General features: G+C 47.3%; 1 protein-coding gene across 1 annotated transcript; it reads left to right on the top strand.

Moving 5' to 3' along the window:
* Positions 1-1,784: 1,784 nt before the first annotated feature.
* On the top strand, positions 1,785-15,647 carry PPDPF (pancreatic progenitor cell differentiation and proliferation factor). The gene is made up of 5 exons (XM_065414356.1): positions 1,785-1,984; positions 9,661-9,750; positions 13,141-13,218; positions 13,882-13,978; positions 15,249-15,647. The coding sequence occupies exons 2-5, from the start codon at positions 9,696-9,698 to the stop codon at positions 15,361-15,363; spliced, it is 345 nt and encodes a 114-aa protein (XP_065270428.1). The 5' UTR covers positions 1,785-1,984; positions 9,661-9,695; the 3' UTR covers positions 15,364-15,647.
* The last annotated feature ends 708 nt before the right edge of the window (positions 15,648-16,355 follow it).

The following is a 16,355-nucleotide window of genomic DNA, read 5'->3' as shown; positions in this document are numbered from 1 at the left end:
AACGTCCTTTGCTTTCTTTTTGCCCAGGAACATCCTGTACTGTGCTTCAAGCACTTCTGCACCCTTGGCTCAACAACACTAAGGTGAGAAAGAAATGTATGCCTAAGCCCAGATGCTTCCTTCACTTTTGTAAGAAGCAGTTGATGGGCGTTCATATCTTGCTGTCTTTCCATAACCCAAACTCCCACCGAATGGGAATATTCTGTGAGGGCTGCAGGATCAGAGACCTGAAGTAAGCAATTGCTTTATGTCATAGTATGGAATTGCATTTATGCTGTACTGTATATGGACTCGAACCTGCAAACACTGAAGAACATTCATAATTTACCTACATGAGTAGTCCCACTTACAGCTATGGAACCAGTCACCTGAGTAAAGTTATGTAGTGGCTTGAGTGCATATAATATAAGTGTGGCCGAGTGGATAGGGAACCAGACTGGCAGCCCTGTTCAGTTCTTGGGTCACCGCCAGCCATAGCCTTTCTGTGTAACCTCAGGCCTGTTATTCAGTTCTACATCTGTACAACAGAGATGATCGCCTCCGACCTCAAAGGGATGTTGTGGGAACCAGGGCCGGCTCTGGCTTTTTTGCCGCCCCAGAGGGGGCTCCGCTCTCCCCCCAGCAGCCGGGGGGAGGACGCCGGGGGGGAGGGCGGCCGGAGCCCTGGGAGGAGGGCGGCGAGCCCCGGCTGGGGCTCCGCTCTCCCCCCGGCGGCCAGAGCGCTGGGGGCAGGGCGGCGAGCCCGGGGGGGGCTCCGCTCTCCCCCTGGCAGCTGGGGGGAGGGCGGCAAGCCCCGGCGGGGGCTCCGCTCTCCCCCCGGCGGCCGCGGGGGAGGGCGCCCGCGGGTGGGCGCCCGGGGGAGGGCGGCCGGAGCCCTGGGAGGAGGGCGGCGAGCCCCGGCCGGGGCTCGGCTCTCCCCCCGGCGGCCAGAGCGCAGGGGGCAGGGCGGCGAGAGGGCGGCGAGCCCGGCCGTGGCCCCGCTCTCCCCGGCGGCCGGAGCACCGCGCCGCCCCCCTCCAGGGGCCGCCCCAAGCACAAGCTTGGTGGGCTGGTGCCTGGAGCCGGCCCTGGTGGGAACGAATCCATTAATGATTCTGAGGTCCTCAGATACTATGGTGATAAGGGGTCATATAAGAGACTACATTGACAGAAGCATTTGTAGGATTGAGGCATATGCTCCCAATCCTGCAGGGGGCTCTGGGCAGGTGAACCCCTGAGCTCATTGCAAGGACCTCAGTTTCCCCTTTCTAATCCTTACATTTTGTATTAATTTATTTACACAGACGAGTGTAAAAGCCAGAACAAAACAAAAATATTACATTTCTAATTACATTAATAAACCAGATTCATCCCTGGGGGTAATGCCCTTCACTTCAGCAGAGTTGCATCAAGGGTGATTTTGCCCTATTAATTTAATCATTAGTATTATTGCCCCCAAGGGGCAGGGGCATGGCTGTTTGCAAAATGTTGCCTGTTTTTTTTTTTCCAACAGGAGGGAGGTTTTGATCTGCAAGGGGACCCCCTCCGAATCATTTCACTCCCTTTTCCTGCTTGCTGAATGTGTGAACTGGGGATTAGCAATACACAAGGCACCAGACAACAACACAGAGAGTTTGTGCAATAACCCGTGGGGCTGACACTTTCCGATCCCAACGCGGACAAGACGTCCCAGCCCCTAAATCGAGAGGGCCCTTACCCCCTAGGTTAGGGGGTGGAAACCTCCTCCCTCCCATGTCCCCACCCATTGGGGGCGTCCCCAGCGTGTACACGAGCTGTGATGACACCGGCCTATATAAAGCCATGCTGCGGCGGCGCTGCCTCTGAAATCCCGTAGACCTTGGCTGTGTTTTGTGGACGTGGAGTGCACTCCCAGTATCTCCTTTGCAAATGGGCTCTGTGGCCTAGCGTTTACTCCCCTGAGCCTCGCCACCTGTGATCTCAAGCCGTGAGGGTGCTGCTGGCAGCAGCGCTGAAAAGAAACAAGGTAAAACAACCCCCCCACTCCCCAAAAACACACACACACCCCACTCCCCAAAAACCCAGTCGGGTTGGGGCTTCCGAGAATAGCTGCGCCAAGGGAAACTTTGAGCAACTGGTGGTGGGGTGAGCTAGGGATGCCGGAGAGGGGTGGCGGGTGACTGTAGATCTGTGCGACCGCAGCTTTGTTAAACCGAGTATTGTGTTGATTTGGGGAAGGGCTGATTGGTGTGTTTTCTCCGCTTCCAGACACGCTGCCAAGCCTTGCTTGTGTGGGGAGACCAAGGAGGACGGTCTCGCCCCAGATCTCGCTTTTAAAGGCTCTTTTAAGTATTTTCCTCTCATTTGAGGGATTTCTCTTCTCTCCCCCCCCCCCTTTGCTCTGCGTTGTAATGAAACACGCGATCTCCCTCGGTGAAACTGTCCCAGGATTGACAGGGCCTTTCCAGCTCACCGCCCTACAGACCCTTTAGGTACGGGGCAAATAGGGGACGTGGGTGAAGATTTGAAGCGGAAGAAAAATAGGGTTTCCCCGTGTCTCCCCGAAACAGGAGCGAAACGGGCTCCCGGTGGCTTTGTCAGTTGCATTGTAAGTGACATGGATGGGGTTTACTCGTTACCAGTGCCTGGGTAGGGGCCCGTGTCCCGACGTTCCACGCCCGTGTCCCGACGTTCCACGCCCGTGTCCCGACGTTCCACGGCCCACCTGGGCTGGCACCAGTCGGTCAGAGCTGCGGGCACCCTAGAAGAATTGCGCTGAGTTCGTTCGGGATGCTGGCAACTGTTTCCTTTCCGGAGAGGACGCTCCCCCCATGTGCAGGGTCTGCTGCTCTGTCTTTGTCTTGGTTTTTTTTTCCTGGCACGCGTCTTGGGGAATCTTTTAACCCAAACCAGTTGCTGCGCAGCCTCTAGACACAGCTTCGCTATGGTGGTGTTACCGCAGCTGCCCTTTGCTGATCGTAAAGCTGAGAGGGGGCATTGCTTTCTGTGCATGGCTTTTTTGTTAGCCTAGGATACGAGACTGAACATCCGGACACTCCTCTACCCCCCAAATCCTTGACATGCTTTTTTCCTCTCTACCTCTCTCCTTCCCCCACAAATTACTTGAGAGACGTGCTGAGCGAGTTGGATTATGCTTGTAGCGAAGTACAGGACTAGAAGCTAGGCAAGGGGGATGGGATGGGGCTCTCTGTAGGTTGCTGCGAGCCAGTTCAGTCCGGTTTTTTCAGCTTGTGTGCTCTAGCAGAGTTCCCCACCCCCAGCTGCAGGCAAGTAACGAATTCTCTACAAGAGACGAGAGACAAAAGAAATGGCCACTTCCTCCCACTCTGTAAATCAAACATGTTTTGATGATTTCCCTTCAGTTTACATAACCCTAGTCACTGACTCCCTTCCCCCCCACAACCCACACAGTTTTCTAAAAATGTTAAAGCCATCCCCCAGTGTAGAAGTGCAGTCTATTTTTTTCCCATCCAGCTAAGAAGTGTGCAAGCAGTGTGAATCTGTCCCTGTTCTATTTCTTCTGCATTAATTGTATTCCCTCATCAAACGTGCTCTGGAGGAAGGGAAATGTCCTGTGTGTGGTGATTCTGATCAAACTGGTATGAACCAGATTTCATTTAAACTCGGTTCTTCTAGGCAGTTTGTGAAGGTTTTACTAGATGTGCCAACTGCCTTTGCTAACACAGCACTGCTTATGCCTACATTACCTTGGTCATTTTTGACTAGCAGAATCTTCTACTGGATGGACCATGTTGTACATTCATCTGCATTTGATTTCCTTGAACACTAAAATCTGTAAGGAGACCACATCTGTTGCAAAACAAGCAAGTTTGTTAGACCCACAAATGTGTAGTAGAGGTTTATTTGCCAGTTAATATGCAGCTGTTACCCTTTCCATCAAACAATTTCAGAGGAATTTCCGTCATTCTTGATCACGGAATGAAAGAGAAATCTGATGAGGCGCTTACTATCCATAGTCTGATACTTTAAGGAAAAGTGCACTGGATACACCAGAGAAAACTGATCACATCTGCCAGCAGAACCTTTCATGCAGCAACATGCTTGAATGCTGATAACTTTACAAAGGTGTTTTATAAGCTGGTAATGGAGATTCTATTTAACTTAACTTTATTGGTTCACGTACCATCTTCTTAAAATATTATTGTGAAATGAATTGATAGAAAATATCAAGCTGATGTACTACAGTTTGGGAAGTACTGGTTTAAGTGGAGTGACTAAAAACAGAGACTGCCTTTTCAAAGACTAGAGATTAAGGACAAGTTCTAAGCACTCGTGCCACTGACACAGAAATGCCTACACGTGAAATAAATCTGTCAGTGTGTTACTCTGCTCACCAGAGGTTTGAGTGTGGCTTTACACTATGATAAGAATTTAGCAAACAAGGACAAACCAGAATTGTTTTTTTCTCTCTCAATAAACTCTGACTTGACGACCCCATGCCTTCATCATATAATGTGTGTAGCTTAAAATGTGGGACATGGAGTGACATGCATCTGGCTGAAAGTGGGATATGATTTGTTTTTAATGGAGTCTATTAAAAGCAGAATAGGAAATAAAATAAACTTTAACCTCAAATTTGAGGCTGCAGCCTTCATTGGCAGTTGAGATTCCGGTTGGTTCTTTCATACTGGTCATGTCTGTACATTTGGTGTTTGTTTTTTTCAAAATTGAGATTGGCCTAAATCTGTCTTTCACATGTGGTGAGTAAATGCTGAGGAATGTGAAAAGCCATTTGCCCTTACATCCATAGTGATCAGGTGGGTCCTTTGCTACATAAATGAGCTCTCTTCTCATCCCCTTTCAGCATCCTAAGATGCTGAGAGAGAGCACGAACATGGGTCTCCCAAGTCCCAGGCTAAACTACCTGTTCTGCCACGGATTTTCTGTGTGACCCCGGGCAAGTCACTTAAACTGTGCTTCAGTTTCCCATCTGTACATAGGGGATAACGCTTCCTGTTTCACAGAGGTGGTGTGAGGGTAAACACACTGAAGACCATGAGTGCGCCCCCCCCCCCTCTTCCTCTCCTGTATTCTGCATGCTCACCTTAACACTAGATTACTGGGGAAGCACAGTGTGAATAGTTATCTGCAGCAGCAGGGGATGGCTGTGCCTGGGCAGATGCTAAACCAGTGATACTCAAACTGAGGCTCAGGAGCTGTGAGCGGCTCTTTAACGTGTCTCCTGTGGCTCTTTGCAGCACATGATATTAAAACACTGTGTGATTGGTTAATAATTAAATTGGGATGCTTTACTATGTTAACCAATTGTAGTGGATAAACTAATACTTGGTCATTTTGCTGTGAGAATTTTTTATTTATATATATAAATAAATAAATTCTCACAGCAAAATATTTAGCTTATTATATATATATATATATATATATATATATATATATATATATATATTTATATATATATATATATATATATATATATATATATAATAAGCTAAATATTTTCCCTGTCCTATTTTTAAATGTGAATATATAGGATTATAGAAAATGAACCCATGAATTCACACTACTATGGCTCTTTAGGGTAATGTTGATCGCTAATTTGGCTCTTGAACCACTGAAGTCTGATTATCACTGTCCTAAACGCACCTTGTTTCCTGTGTCTGACAGAGCATCTGTCCGATAAGTAGCAGCATAGGTGTGATCCACCTTGTGGGATGTTTCCCACAGGCAGTGTTATGGGATTCAGATTTAAATCCCTGCATGTTAATGTGTCTGGAGAAGCTTCTTGGATCAACTGTACTTCCCTGAAGTGGTTTCCTTAACTAATCATTTTGTAAATGTTTCATAGTAACAAATTATTTGTGCTAACACTAGCATGAAGTTGGCTTTAAAATAGGAGAATGCTGAAGATAGTGTTTTCACTGCATCATGCTGTAGTTAGGTGCTGTGGCTACGGGCTTGTCACATGCAAACAAATAACAATTTATTGAACAGACAGGGTGTTGGCCAAAGGAAGGCAAGTCTTGTACTCTGCTTGGAAGACTTAACAAACTCTGCCTCTGGCTTGCCTGAACAGTGAGGGAATCCACAGTGGGGGACCATCTGGGAACATTTTGCCTCCAGTTCTCCAGCATCTGGGGACTGCATCTTAGCAGCCATGACAACAAATAGGAAGCGGCAGTTCCTTAGGCAACCAGATTGAAAAACTTCTTGAATTTTGCCTGGAAACAGACCAACGTTAGATTAGAGTGTGAAGAAGAGGTGTAATGTGCCTGTGCAGAAATACTCCATTAAGACAGTGGGCTGTGGCTTAGAAGTGGCACTGCTGCAGTGACCTGGTTTGCCAGATGTGTGTCACTTCCAAAGTGCACATCAGGAAGGAAAGGCTGCCACACCTTAGCTAACATTAGCTGGCAGCTTTGTCTTTTCTACATACTACTCATCAGCACAGACAGGATGTTTTGATAACTACCCAATGCTCTTTGAGGGCTATGGGCTTCTTTGGGCTCTAACTTTCTACCACTAAATCTAGAATTGCATTTTTTTGGTAGAGCTGGCTGGAGCTTTGACCAAAAAAACCCTTCTTGTTCCCAGCCAGCTGTACTTCACTCGCAGGTTGTCAGATGTCAGCAGGGCTGACCTCATGTCCAGAGTATGTGCCTGTAGTCCAGCTACATTAATACTTGATATTTCATACCCTGTTTTTCACAGCTAATGGTGAATAATGGGCTGTATTGAGAGGTGCTGCTTATAATTAGCTGACTGTTCTGTAAACTGTCACTTGGCTGTATGCTTGGAAGATAGTGCAGAAAACTCTGAGTGGTTGAAGTAAATGGGCATGTTTGTTTCCTTCATTATTTCTACTTATGATAGCCTGGCTGTGTGTGTCGGATGAGGAAGAGCAGTGGAAACCGAGCACCATACAATTCTTATTCTTTAATATTAAAGTAGCACCCTCCCGGTTACAACGGGGAGTGGGAGCCCCACTATGCTGGATACTACGCATGTCCCTGCCTCAGAGCTTGCAATGTAAGTAAATGGGACAAAGGGTGGGATAAAGGAAATACTATCCCCATTTTACAGATGAGGAATTGAGGCACATTGACTCACCCGAGGTTACCCAGGAAGTTTGTGGTAGAACTGAACCAAGATCCCGTGAGTCCCATTCCAATGCTTTATCTCTGTATCATCCATCCTCTGTAAGCATTGCGTGGTGTGTACTGATTTGGAAGGATGGGAGTGATTTCAAGTGAGCCATTTTCCCTGCATCTATTTCTGAAAGTGTTTGTAAACACATCTACTTGGCTGATGAGACAGACCTACAGAACAGATGGCAGTATGGTGTATGACCTTTGTCTGGGTGGCGACTGCTCTGAAGATGTGACTGTAGCTTGCTTTCACAGGTTGTCCCAACATTAAATGTACTGTCACATTTTTAAAAAAAGTGAATATTGGAAAGTCCTATCCACTAATTTGTAGGGGTGAGAACTATCGACAAGTAATTTATCCATGAGCTTAGCCTCTTTCTGTTAAAGGACATCTTGTGTACGGCAATTTCCTCACATTTTAGAGAAGTTAGGCCTTGGCTACACTTGCAGCTGTACAGCGCTGTGAGGTAAACCTGTCTTCATGCAGCTGAGTAGGGAAAAGCGCTGCAGTCTGTCCACACTGACAGCGGCCAGCGCAGTGGTGTGGCCACACTTGTAACATTTGCAGCTGTGTTGGGAGCGGTGCATTATGGGCAGCTATCCCTGCATTCATGTGGCTGCAATGTGCTTTTCAAAACGGGGGGGGTGGATTGTGACAGGGAGTGTGGGGGGAGAGAGTGCTTTTTGGAGCATGTCAGCTCTCTATTTTGCAAGTTCCGAACTCCCGGCCCCCTGCTCATTCATTCACTCACTCAAAGCAAGCTGCAAATTGTTAGCTTTTCTCTGTGGTATGAGCTTTGAAACCGGCACTTCCGCATTCCTGCAGCCGGTCACAACAATGGAGAGGATTGGCCACTTGACAAGGTGATTAGTACAGCGCTGCAAGCGTTTACACTCACACCCGTGAGTCGTAGCCACTCCGCTGCAGCTGTTATTCCTCTCGGGGAGGTGGAGTACCTGCAGCGGTGTACCCAGGGAGATACAGCGCTGTAAGTGCCCTGCCAGTGTGGACGGGGAGTGAGTTACAGCGCTGGGGGAAGCTTTACAGCGCTGTAACTTGCAAGTGTAGCCAAGGCCTTAGATGTTGGGGTTTTTGGTTAAACAATGGGCTGATCAAACAACTCTGCAGTCTGCAAATGTCCACTGTTAGAGCAGTGGTGTCTAAGTGTGATTTGCTGTGAGTCACATGGTGTCTAGCTGAGTGAGTGCACAAGCATTTCTGCTGCTAATATACAAAGCATAGGGATGAAAACAAAACCGATCATGACACCATTGTTGTGTTCATCAACCTCCCTCTTGTGTCATTCACACATACTTTGTTAGCTCTTCATGGCAAGGGGCCATGACTGTGTGTGTGTGTGTGTGTGTGTGTGTGTGTGTGTGTGTGCGCATCCCTAGTTCCAGCACATATGTTCACAGTAATGGTAATACGTACTAGCGAGGATGGTCTCATTTTGAATGGAAAAGTTGTGCTCATGATGGTTCCTCCTGTGACTTATTGATTAGCTTCTGTTTAAGACAGTACTTTTAACTACTAAAGTATTAGTCCATGGTGGTGGTATAGGCTATAGGGTATGTACTGCATACAGAGGAAAAAACAATTACCCTTAATACAATCTGAAGACCCAAGAAGGTAGAACATCAACACTAACTAGCAAATTACGCTGTCAGAAATGTTGCAAGATAAACTTACTCAAATCCTTCAAAAAAAAAAAAAAAAAAAAAGTCCTTGTGGCACCTTAGAGACTAACAAATTAATGTGGGCATAAGCTTTTGTGGACTAGAACCAACTTCATCATGCACATTAGGAATTGTTACTTTAAGTGAAAGTTGAGAGATCCTGAATCTAGTTCAGTAATCCTAGAGAATCATAGAATATCAGGATTGGAAGGGACCTCAGGAGGTCATCTAGTCCAACCCCCTGCTCAAAGCAGGACCAATCCCCAGACAGATTTTTACCCCAGTTCCGTAAATGGCCCCCTCAAGGATTGAACTCACAACCCTGGGTTTAGCAGGCCAATAATCAAGGAACACCCTGAATGATGTCTCATGTAACATGCTTTTTTCCCCTCGTTTGCATGTTGGGTCATCCCATGGTTTAGGCTTCATGAGGATCGTAATAGAAAATACTTTGAGTCTTGTGCCACATTTAGTTGCTCTCTGTGGTATGCACAGTTGCCAACTTTCACAAATAAGCACTCTGACTTTCACAGTAAACCAAAAATCAAGCTAATCCCATTTCAAAACAAGGCCAAACCAAGCCAGCCCCAACCCTATTTGACTAGATCCTCCCCCCCTCACCCCACCCCCAGCATGCAATCTGGGACTGTGGTGGGCCCACTGTGCACCCGATCCAAAAAAGGCAACGAGCTGCTACAAGCCAAAGAAGCAACAAGCTAAGCCAAAAACTAGCCAACGAGCAACTCACAAGCCAATTAAGCCAAAAACGAAGCCCAATTTCTGCATTTTGGTTTTTTTGTGGGTTTGGCATGTGTGGTGGTATGTGGTCATGGACATTCCCCATCTTCTGAAGGCTCACTCCTTTGTCTTGCAGGGTTGATATCTGTACAAGAACTAAGATCAAGTAACATGGCAGCAATCCCATCAAGCGGCTCACTTGTGGCAACCCATGACTACTACAGAAGTAAGAACTGCTACGCTGTCCTTTAATGGGTGCAAAATGGAGGTGCTGACAAGCCGCATGGCAGCCGCTCGTGTGGGTGGGTGGGGAATATATCGATCTAGCGCAAACACTTTTCTGTGGAGTGGGTCTTGCTAAAATAAATCGCTGAACTCTCCTCTTATCTTGGTAGAAGTTTGTAATGCCCATGCAGAACTGCTCAAAAACACTCAAATTTGCTTTCCAACCACAGTGTATTTATAGGCTCCTCTTTAACTTGCATTCCAAGGAGCCTAAAGGAGTTGGGTGCTCATCCCTCACTGAATTTCAATGGGATTTGAGCACCCCAACTCCCTTAGATGCCTTTGGAAATGCCAGTTTGAAAGATCGGTGCTTTAGATAGCTGGGAGGTGAAAACATTATCTCCTGTTCTTGCTCACTGTGTGCCCATGCCAAAGCCATCCGCTTCTGCATCCTTTCTCAATGCATAGCCAATGTACCATTTCTCTCTTGATTGTCCCTTTCAAAGAATCACCAACAGAACTCCTTCTAGGACCGGAAGTGTGGATTAACTTAGGAGTATCCGCTGATGGCAATGTCATGGCATTTCTGAAATAAACATGATCCATCCAGGCGCGGCTAAACTCTCTTTAAACAAAGACCACTTTTTGTTCATGCAAAACAAATGCCTGACACTGCAGTATTTTTTTGTTGAAAAAGGAGGCTAAGAGCCAAGAATGGGGGTGAGTCTTATTTACTACTCAGCAGGGAAATAATGATCCACACTGCCTTAATTGTGCCAGCATTCTCTGTACTCAACCATATGAGCTACCATACAAACAAAGGAACAATGATTTCTCAATGGGGGGTTTAACGGCTGTTTTCCTCTTCTTGAAAGCAGCTGCTTCCAGAGTTACCTTAAAGCTCCTGAGAGCATAGGGTGGGGGTGGGGTGGGGGTGGGGGTGGGGGTGACTAGCTAAACGCTGTGTAGAGCAAATACTTCTGCAAAAGGCAAAGTAAATAGAAAAATACAGCATGGCCCCATGAGCCTCTAGTACAGGGCCAGATCCTCAGGTGGTCTGAGCTAACATAGCTCCACTGTCCATAAAACTTTACCAAATAGCACCAGCTGAGGATTAAGAACATAAGAATGGCCGTACTGGGTCAGACCAAAGGTCCATCTAGCCCAGTATCCTGTCCTCTGACAGTGGCCAATGCCAGGTGCCCCAGAGGGAATGAACAGAACAGGGAATCCTCAAGTGATCCATCCCCTGTTGCCCATTCCCAGCTTCTGGCAAACAGGCCAGGATGGGCAGGGTGGTGTCACCAGCCTCTAAGTTTCCCTGTAAGCCGCACGGCCGTGCAGCAGCCTATTTAGCGCCATGCAGGCACTCTGGGGACCTGCTGGGGGAGGGGTGCCCCTCCACTGGCCCCAACTCCTGGAGCGGCCTGGCCCGAGTCCCAGCCAGATCGGGGCCAGGGCAGCGCGGCTAGAGCAGCCCAGACCCAGGCGTGGCCGGGGCCAGCCCAAGGCACAGACCTGCTGTGCTGGGGCCAGGGGAGGGACACCTATCCTGCAGCCCCAGAGCTCCTGTGGTGGGGACAGGTGCCTCTTCTTCCCTCCCCCCGCCCGCCCACCCAGGTGCTGCTGCGGCGCTGGGGGGCTTCTCTCTCCCTGCAGTAGCCCCAGAGCACCCTCCTGCACTCCCAACCCCCTCATCCCTGACCCCACCCCAGAGCCCGCATCCCCAGCCGGAGCCCTCACCCCCTGCACCCAACCCTCTGCCCCAGCTATGAGTCCCCTCCCATAATAACCCCTCGGCCCCACCCCCACCACATGAATTTTGTTATGTGATGCATCACCTCCATATTGGTGCACATAACAAAATTCATTCCACACATGGGTGGGAAAAATTAGAGGGAACACTGATCCTAGAGAATAGGTCCATCAATGGCTATTAGCCATGAATGTATCTGGTTCTTTTTTGAACCCTGTTATAGTCTTGGCCTTCACAACATCCTCTGGCAAGGAGTTCCACAAGTTGACTGTGCGTTATGCGAAAAGATACTTCCTTTTTTTTGTTTTAAACCTGCTACCTATTAATTTCATTTGGTAGCCCCTAGTTCTTGTGTTATGAGAAGGAGTAAATAACACTTCCTTATTTACTTTCCCCACACCAGTCATGATTATATAGACCTCTATCATATCCCCCTTAGTCGTCTCTTTTCCAAGCTGAAAAGTCCCAGTCTTATTAATCTCTCCTCAGATGGAAGCCGTTCCATACCCCTAATAATTTTTGTTGCCCTTTTTTGAAACTTTTCCAATTCCAATATATCTCGTGGTCTTCTCCCCACACTCCTATTAGAGATACAGGATGGAGGGGGGGAAATTGATATTGTGGGACCTTGTCTCATAAAGCACCTTTCCAGCAAGCTCCTTTTGGCCATGTGGCAACTATTGTGATTTACCCTACGTCAGGCAAGTCCCTCCTGTGCAGGAATGTCTATGCTACAGTGGCGCAGCTGCTGTAGCGCTGTAGGGTAGACGCTTCCTGCATTGATTGACAGGAAAAAAAACTTCCATGTAGGTAATCCCTCTTCAGGAGGCAGTAGCTAGGGTGATGGAAGAATCCATCCATTGACCTAGCTGTGTCTATGCTGGGGATTGACCTAACCACAGTGCTCAGGAGGCAACATTTTTCACCGCTCTGAGCAACTTAGTTGGGTCAAGCCAAATTTTAGGCATAGACCAGGCCTCTGTCTCACCCACACTAGAAGGGGAGACTCCCAATGTGGATCAAACCAAAACCTTCCCCCTCCCTCCATGACCTAGAATCCTACACAAGGATTATACTTGTGTCTTGCAAGAAATGGAGTGTGGGTTACGGTTACTTGTATCCACTTGCTGAGTGAGATGTTCCATAAAGACCTTTTCCAAATGGTTTTGTAAGGTGTTATGTCCATGTAGCACCACCTGTGTTCCAACCTGTGGCATTAACCTGCTGCTGCTTGTAATTACCTAGTTTGCTGAGAAAGCTATTTGAGGTTATTCTTTGTCCTGTGGGTGTGAAAGAATCTATTCTTAAAACACTGTGCCAGAAAATCTCGTAAAGGAACACTTACAAATCTCTCCAAATGTGTGATGGCAGACTAACACGTCCTTCAAACATGCTCTCATGCTTGCTGGCTAGGGTGGATGCCATTAAAAGGCTGGCACATACCAGCCGATACTCAGAACAGGACATTAGCTGGTATGGAAACTGGTACCTGAGTCTAAGAAGCAGTAACGTGGCAAATACTTTATCTTTAATGGCAAACCATGTACTACCTGCAGTGAGGATGTTCATTACAGCAGTAGATCTAATATTGGCAGAGGGGAACGTTGGTCTGATGGGATGCAATCTCGTTCACAGGGCGTCTGGGTTCCACTTCCAGCAACAGCTCCTGTGGAAGTGCTGAATACTCTGGGGAGGTTATTCCTCACCATCCGGGTAAGCACCTCTCCTACAGCCTGGACTCTCTGGCCCAGCCTCCTACGGAGGGGAACTCTTGTGGTCAAAACGCTCTTGTACCGTCTCCTTAATTTTAATACAAAATAAGCTACCCTCTCCACAGCTCTTCAGAGGATCAGTGTAGCTTCAAAAACATTCTCAGTGCTAACTAAGTACATTATCCATGGGTTCTACAGATCCATTTATAATGGCAGAAAAATCCCTATAGAGAGAGAGACTGCATAGAAGAGAACTGAAGTTGTAGTAGCTGGCGTCTACAGTGGTGCCTCATGAAGGAGTAGGAGTACTTGTGGCACCTTAGAGACTAACAAATTTATTAGAGCATAAGCTTTCGTGGGCTACAACCCACTTCGGATATGCATATCCGAAGTGGGTTGTAGCCCACGAAAGCTTATGCTCTAATAAATTTGTTAGTCTCTAAGGTGCCACAAGTACTCCTGTTCTTTTTGCGGATACAGACTAACACGGCTGCTACTCTGAAACCTGTCATGAAGGAGTAGAGTGCCAGCTTCTTAATTTGCCCTCTTGCTTGCATGTGTAGCAAGACCACCATGGTAATCAGGGAAGGACCTATTTCTGCTGTACCTCCTAATCAAGCTGCCTATACTTAGCGGTCATATTTCATAAGTGTTTGCTTTTCAGGTCTTCCCAAGTCTGACCCCGGTCACTGGTGGGCTAGCTTCTTTTTTGGAAAGCCAACCCATCCCATCATGACAACTGTGTCAGAATCCCCAGAGAAGTAAGTGGTTTGTTTTTAGCTCACTCAGAATATGGTAATGGGGATAAACTAAGAAGTTGGAAGGGTGGCTTGGAATATTGGAATGGCGAGGACAAGGGAGGGCTGTGTTGTGGAGGAATACAAACTGTAACTTCTTACAATTCTGCTTAGTTGCATTCTGCACTGCATATCTAGAATACTTTCCAGATGGCCTCTCCTGAAGTGCTTTGAATCTTAACAGTCCACCCAGCAGCAAAGAGCTAATAGAGGCAATAGGAATCACTGTAGCTGGGGAACGGTAGCACTGTCACTTATTATTATTATTATTTATTAGGCGATACTAGACCTAAAACTCTGAGGCCCATATCCTCCTCAGCTGCCTAACTCCCATGGGAGTTAAGCACCTAAATGCCTTTGAGGATCTGGGCCTGTCTCTTCAGATGTTGTGGAAGATGGAACATCTGTTTAACTGGGTGGAGTAGGGGAAGCTAATGGTTTGTTTGAAATAAATGGGCTTTTTGTGTAAAAGCCATCATGAACCAAATGACAGGGTGGGTTAGGGACCAACTTCTGTTGGTGAGAGAGAAGCTAATTTCTCTAATATCCTGGGACTGACCCGGCTACTACAACAATGCATGTCATGAACAGAAAGTCCTTCTCTGTCTGCTGAATTCTACTACAAGTTCCAGAGGAGGAAAGGATTTATTTTTCCTTTGTAGCCATTGAAAATTGGTACAATAAAAGAACCAAATGTAATGGCCCTCAAGGAAAGTGTCCTCAAAAGTTTAGTGGTCAGACCCAAGAAGTGCAAGAAAAGAGCCAGAGATTAAATGCTAGGGGGGTGATTCCAGGCCTACCTTGCACAGGCAGGTGTGGATGTGGATTAACTAGTTTGTGTGCACACAGGGTTGCATGCAGCCCTGTGGATGCAGCAAATCAAGGGGGCGGGAGAATAGCTCTGGCTGTCTTAGCCAGTAAACAGTGGAGCTGTTGCTACCAATAAGACACTGTTGTCGGGTACACAGCTTTTTGTTGCAGATGTTGCTCACTGTAGCCAGGAAGTGCTGCCCAATCTGGAGCAGTGATGGCTGAGTTTGGGTGCTTCCACCGTCTCTCTGGACTCGGAGACTCTCAGTAGAAGTCTGTCCTAGAATCACTGCAGTGGGAACATATGCGGAGTTCTAATGAGAGCAGGGAGCTGCAGTTCACCAGCCTTGTATCCGAGGCAGCTGTGTCAAAGATGGCTTGCTTCTCTCGTTTTCCCTCACCCCGTGTCTCTCTTGTCTTTCAGTTCAGGAACTTTCCAGGTGGCCAACGGCATGATCACTTGTGGCCTGGCTCAGGAAGTAATGAGGAAGCGCCACGCCAGTGAGCCTAGCAAACCGAGCGCTGGGCCGTCTGCGTGAACAGGCTGGCACATCTTCCTGCTGCCCGCCTGGTTGCTGCTTCTGATCCAAACGCTAGGAGTCAGAGCCCATTTTCCACTCCCCTTCCCCGTAGAGTAGACAGGCTGCGTTAAGTATTTAGATGTAGGGTTTTTTAAAAAAATAAATAAATAAAAAACCAAAAAATATTTTACACCATCTTTGTACCGTTTCATTAATTTGACTGTATTCTTTCCATACAGCCTTGGTAACGCTTTTTGTTTACTTGTTCAATGGAAACTAATAAACTTAAGCAGCCTTTAAAATGCTGTGTGACTTTAATTCTTTTTCTCTCCAATGTGAGCTCTGCCCTTTGAGTGCTACTGCTCTGTCGTGGAGGGGCTGCTGATACCCGGGGTTCTTTCAACCCAAAGCTCTTGGTAACTTTTACTCTGTGTGAGGTGGTGTCAGGAAATAAATCAGAGGACACACAGCCGTCCGACCGATAGATGGGTGCCACAAACAGGACAACACGAGTGCTTTCACTTAAAGCTAAACTTTACTTACACAGATCTGCAACCGGTTAGTAAAACACCCCCAACCCTGAATTACTGAAGCTGAGCATGGCTTTCGAGTGGCACCATAACAGGCTTCTGTTGGCTAGGCTTCCGTCTGCCGGTGGGGACCCTAAAATGCATCCAGAGGGAGCGTCCCCAAAGAGCCCTTTGGAGTAAGTCCCATTACCTAGGGTTACCATATTTGAACATTCAAAAAAGAGGACACTCCACAGGGGGATGGGGAACCTTTGTTGTTGCAGCTGCCTTCCTGGACATTTTTAGATATTTAAATAGGTTTACCACACATCTGTATTTTCCCGGAAAATTTTTCCAGATGACCGTTTAAGAACCAAAAAGCCTGACATGTCCAGGAAAATACAGACATATGGTAACCTTACCTAAAGTTCTTTTTTTAAAAAGAGGAGCCTGAACTAGAAATGAGCTCCGTTTCACATGTAGGTCCCAGCTGCTCCCTGC

Source organism: Emys orbicularis, chromosome 12 (genome assembly GCF_028017835.1).
Source record: "Emys orbicularis isolate rEmyOrb1 chromosome 12, rEmyOrb1.hap1, whole genome shotgun sequence".
Taxonomy (NCBI): domain Eukaryota; kingdom Metazoa; phylum Chordata; order Testudines; family Emydidae; genus Emys; species Emys orbicularis.
This window is presented reverse-complemented; position numbering and strand designations above follow the sequence as displayed.